The sequence below is a fragment of the Sturnira hondurensis genome, unplaced genomic scaffold (assembly GCF_014824575.4).
Source record: "Sturnira hondurensis isolate 20B ecotype Veracruz unplaced genomic scaffold, ASM1482457v3 Scaffold0007208, whole genome shotgun sequence".
Taxonomy (NCBI): Eukaryota; Metazoa; Chordata; class Mammalia; order Chiroptera; family Phyllostomidae; genus Sturnira; species Sturnira hondurensis.
This window is the reverse complement of record NW_028079839.1, coordinates 3,149,286-3,154,230: the sequence shown is the minus strand read 5'-3', so window position 1 is coordinate 3,154,230 and position 4,945 is coordinate 3,149,286. Positions and strand designations below refer to the sequence as shown.

Sequence of the window (4,945 nt, the reverse complement as noted above, 5' to 3'; positions counted from 1 at the left end):
AAACTTATGTTCATCAGAAATAAACACGCGGGATGTTTTGATCCGTATGTGAAATGAAAACTCACATCTTGTAGCCCACTGCTCACATTTTAGAACACTACTTCCTACACTTTTAAAAATACTTTCAACACATTTTTGAGTCTTCGTCACAAATCTCTCCTCTCTGCATGGGGCGCCCCTTCTCCTGATGACAAGTGTGTTCCCAGGAGACATTACAACTCATTTTATTATGGTGCTGTTTGGTTTTCAATCGCTTGAAAATCTCCAATGTTTGGCCATGGACAGAATAATCCCCAATAACCTGGCAAGTGTCTTGGCCCTTCCCCTCCGAAGGTGCAAAATACCTCATTTCCACATCTGAAACTTTTGGGCACCACTTAAGTGTTTTTTTCAGGTTGAGATGGATTATTGCAATGCCCAGCCATTACAGCCTGAAGCACTTGTCTGTAAAGGCTTAGGCTGGTTTTAAAAATGGGTTGGGATTTTCCAAGGCTTCGCTATTTCCAACAAGGGGATGGAGAGGTGGGGAAGAGGGGGCCTGGGCACCGCGACGGGGCTCCAAGTGCCCGGTGAGGCTCCTGGGCTTGGGCAGCAGCACCATCCCACCCTCCCCAGGCCCGGGCTGACCCACCGGAGCAGGTCTTTCATGTGCCCGTGTGCAGCCTGCTTTTGAAACTACGGTCAAGTTCACAGTGCCCCTGCTGGAAGAAATTATTTTAATGAGATTCTTGTTACAACCTGTTTTGCTCTGTTTATTATTTTGATTTTAGCACACTCCCTTTGCGCTGGGAAAATATTCCTTTGGGACAGTGAGAAGTGGCTCTAAGGGTGACTGAGCCAGATCCTGCCTCCCTCACGTGAAAACACGTCCAGACGCAGGGACCGTCACAGAAAAGAGCAGATCGGAGACCCAGACCCCCGCACTGCTGGCTACCTCATTCCACGCGTCGCTCACCACGGTTTCATTCGGTTACTATAAAGGTTTAAAGCCTGAGTGGATGAACAGTTCCTAAACCACAAAAATGGACTTTTGGGCAAACAAACAGAAAGTTTTTTCCCTCTATTTTAACAGAAAATCCCTTGTTGGAACACAGCAACCCTCTCGTGCTGGTTTCCAGCAGTCCAGCGGCTACGACACGAAATGCCCACACACGAATTTGTCGGTTTCTGAAGGTTCTGTTCATTGTCAACTGTACATTGCATCTTCCCAATATTGCCACACTAACTTAAAACAGTGATTTCTCTCCAAGTTCCCTGCAGATGCAGGGTCTGACCTGGGGGCGTGGGAAATAGGGTGGGGTTTTGTAATGTACAAAACGGTATACACTCCCAAGCCTCAGGTACTGGTGGGTTGTGTATTTTTTAGCACTTTAGTTTATTAAAATAGGCTCCAAGTAAAATTCTTTCATTTATAAGGTAAAGATTTTCTTTTCTTTTTCTGGCCTGCGTTAATCACATTGCATTTGGGAAGCGTTTTCCCCCAGGGAGATTTGGGGTTGGCTGTGAGTTTGGCCGGGCAACCTGTGACCACCGAAAGAACAGGCAGCAGCAAGATGAGATGTTGAGGAGTCAGCGGCTCTCTGGGTACCCCAGGAACTCAGGGGGGCAGGACCCGGGGCCAGACTTGCCCCAGTGCTTGCCTTGTTCTGTGCAGGTCTTACCTGCCCCTCCCTCCCTCTCTCTCACTCTCTCTCTCACACACACACACACACACCACCGCCCATCGGCGGCTCAGGCCCCCTGAACCTGTTGCCCTCCTCCGGGTTCATGGTGTATTCTCCCCGGTCTCTTCTGGAGAAAGCCACCCCCCCTCCCTGCGCAGGCAAGGGGAACATGTCTGCCCAGTGCTACAGACACCAGGAAGGCAGAAGTGGCTGGAGTGTGTGGTGCGGGGCAACTGCCAAAGACTTGGGGAACACCAAGGTCAAACGAAATGCCACCTCCTAATGGCTCCAAAGATAAACTTCTGGTAAATACAAACTGGGGAGGAGGAGACTCAAATTCACACAGGAGGCCACTGCCCAGCTCTGTCCAAATGAAGGGCCAACGAGGAGAGAGGGACACAAGGGTGGCCTCGGGCCACCTCTCCTGAGCATGTGTGAATGCAGGAGGGGTGGGGAGTGGGCTCCCAGGAGCCCATTCTGGGACTCTGGGGAGTTGGCACCGCTCCTGTGTCCCCAGAGGCACCTAAGGAACAAGGTCAGTGAACCCGGGGGCTGAGTGCCAGGGACAGGGGCTGGGGTCCCCGGGGTTTGCTGCCTGCCTGGCAGCCCTTCTCCCTCCCCACCCCCGTGGGCAGTTCCGGCCACTGGAAAGTCCGTCTGAAATGTGGCCCAGGCCCATGGATGCCAGATATCCCTTGTCACATGTCCCAGGTGTCCTGGGTGAGTGGGGAGGGAAGGGGGGTGGCCAGCAGGGAAGTGAGGGGAGTGGGTGGCCAGGCTGGGCCGAGCCAGGAATCTCTGCAGATGGGGTCCTGGCTGCCCTCCCGCCGGCACAAAGAAGAAGGCTCCTTGGGATCCCCCAGCTCCCTGAAAAAGCTGGGGCCCAGAGCCAGCTCTGGTCCCTTCTGGTCCCTTTAAGGCAGACCCCCCCCCACCCTGGGGGAGTGTGGATCCCAGGCCAGGGAGCCGGAAAGCCTGGAGGAGTCAGCGGGAGAACCCACTTGCTGCACCAACAGGTCTCCTGGGTGAGGGGCAGGCGAGTGCTGGGCTAGCTCAGCTCAGCCCGCACGGGGGCTCTGCGGGCCGCTCCCTCCCCGTCCTGACCTGTCCGCACTCGGGGCCTCCGTCAGGGGAGGACCCGCGCTTCCTTCAACTCAGCGCCTCTGGAGCAGACACTTGGGCGCTCCGCGGGCTCCCTTCAAACTTCAGTCCCTTCCCGGCTGTACACGAAGTGACCCACCCGGAAGCCGCTGGCTGCGGTCTGATGGCCAGTGGGGAAGCTGGGTGAAGGGCCAGGGGATAGGCGGCCGTTAGCAGCCACGGTCGCTGGTCTCCCAAAAGAAAAGTCGCCTGCCAGCCCCCCGGGGAAGGAGCCGAGGCCGCCAGCCAGGGCCCCCATGGCCGAGGCGAAACTGGAGAAGCAGGAGGCAGCCTCGGGCGCCGGCGGGGACGGTGAGGCCTGCAGGTCCGGGGACCCCGCGCCTAGGGCATCCAGCTCTGGCGCCGGGGCTCCGCCGGGGCTCCGGGCTCCGGAGAGTGCGGCCGTACCCGCCTCCCCTCTCCTCTTCCTCTTCCTTCGGAAGTTCCCGTTGTCGAACATCTTCTCACAGTTAGGGTCCAGGGTCCAGTAGTTGCCTTTGCCTGCAGAAAAAGGGAGAGCCCAGCTCAGAAGATCCAGGGTTCGAGGGGCCATGGTGGGAACGGGAGACATGGGGTCAACTTTCCCCCACCAGCCCCACCTTGAGCCCTCCCCTCCCCAAACCTTGGGGGGACACTGTGCTGGAGTGAAGGGGTCTCCATGCACAGCCAGGTCGGAAAGAGTATGGTCCCGCTTCCCAAAGTGGCACCTGCTCTGTCCAACCAGTCCTTGGGGGAGGCACTGCCCGCCCCTTTTTACAGAGAGGACCCTGAGGCCCAGCGAAGTCCCTCTGAAGGTCTCCCAGCTGGCTGGGTCACGGCTGCGTGCAGACACTCAGAGACGGTGGGGGACCGGATGGAAGCCAGGGTCTGCGGGGTTCTGTCGCCTTCTGCGAGCCCTCTGCCGCCAAGAATGTCTTCCGCTCCCGCCCCTCCCTGCCTCAGTGACCCCAGCTGTACAATCCCGGGCTGGGCCGTCCAAGGCTGTCCCTGTCCCTCCAGGACCAGCTGCCCGGCTGTGGGAATCCACGGAGTCAGACTGGGGATCCGCGCGCGCCCGTTACCTGGGTCGTTCTCATCGCGGGGCACCTTCTTGAAGCAGTCGTTGAGCGACAGGTTGTGGCGGATGGAGTTCTGCCAGCCCGCCTTGCTGCGCTTGTAGAAGGGGAAGTTGCCGGCCACGTACTGGTAGATCTGGCTGAGCGTCAGCTTCCGCAGCGGCGCGCTCTGGATGGCCATGGCGATGAGCGCGGAGTATGAGTAGGGAGGACGCACGAGTCTCAGCAGCTCCTGCTGCCCCGAGAGGCTCAGCCAGGCCAGGTCTGCGCCCGCCAGGCCGCTCGTGGCGCCAAGGAGCGGGCCCGGGGCCGCATAGCCTGGGGGCGCATAGGGGGACGAAGGCCCAGGGCCGGGCGCAAAGGGCGAGGGGCTGAGTCCCGGCGCATTCAACCACAGGCGCGGGCCGCTGCCCGTCGCGTCTAGGTCACTGCGCAGGTAGCCTGCGGGGTGCGAGGCTGCCCGGGCCTGGCTGTGTGGGGCCGGGCAGACACCTGAGCCGTCGCAGTATGTAGCCATGTCCAGCCGCTCCCCGGCCTGGCCGGACGGCTCTGCCCCGAAGCTCATGGGCGCTCCATCCACCGCCGCTGCTGGCAGCTCTCAATGCGGCCCACCGGGCCCGCCTGCTGCTCTTTAAAAGCCATCAGGGTCGAGTCCCAGGTGAGAGTCAGAGTGGCGCCTCCTCCCACATCGGCCTTGCAGGAGTGACGTCTGCGTCCCCGCCCCGGGGTCAGCTTTCCGCTCCGCCCTAGTCCCTAGAGCTTCTGGTCGCCCCAGTATCTCCTCCACCCCCGGGCCTCCTGTGCCATGAGCCCCGTCTCCCCTACTTTTGCCATGGGCACCCCCAGGGGTCCCAAGGATCCGGGCCTCTTCAACCCCACAGCCCCGGTTGCCCCAGGCCCTCCGGCAGGTACCACAACTCCCAAACTCCAGGGTGCGGCCCCGCTGCTCTCCCATGGGGGACTGTGCCCCTGAGGAACTGCCCAGGAGGGCCTTGGTGCTGGGCAAGAAGTTGAGGTGATGCCCACGTGGGTCCTGGGGCTAGGGTCCTACAAAGGAGGAAAGATGAGAGGGCTCACGGTGGAGCT

General features: G+C 59.8%; 1 protein-coding gene across 1 annotated transcript; it reads right to left on the bottom strand.

Moving 5' to 3' along the window:
• Window positions 1–630: 630 nt before the first annotated feature.
• Window positions 631–4,476, bottom strand: FOXI2 (forkhead box I2). Its single transcript, XM_037051196.1, has 2 exons — window positions 3,866–4,476; window positions 631–3,305 (listed from the first exon to the last, which is right to left on the bottom strand). The coding sequence occupies exons 1-2, from the start codon at window positions 4,422–4,424 to the stop codon at window positions 2,863–2,865; spliced, it is 1,002 nt and encodes a 333-aa protein (XP_036907091.1). The 5' UTR covers window positions 4,425–4,476; the 3' UTR covers window positions 631–2,862.
• Window positions 4,477–4,945: the final 469 nt, after the last annotated feature.

Excerpts from the sequence above, each read along its gene's own strand:
- FOXI2 (XM_037051196.1), bottom strand. The coding sequence starts at position 4,424 with ATGAGCTTCGGGGCAGAGCCGTCCGGCCAGGCCGGGGAGCGGCTGGAC. Across the intron at positions 3,306-3,865 it reads CCGCGATGAGAACGACCCAG|GCAAAGGCAACTACTGGACC; the intron begins GTAACGGGCGCG and ends CTTTTTCTGCAG.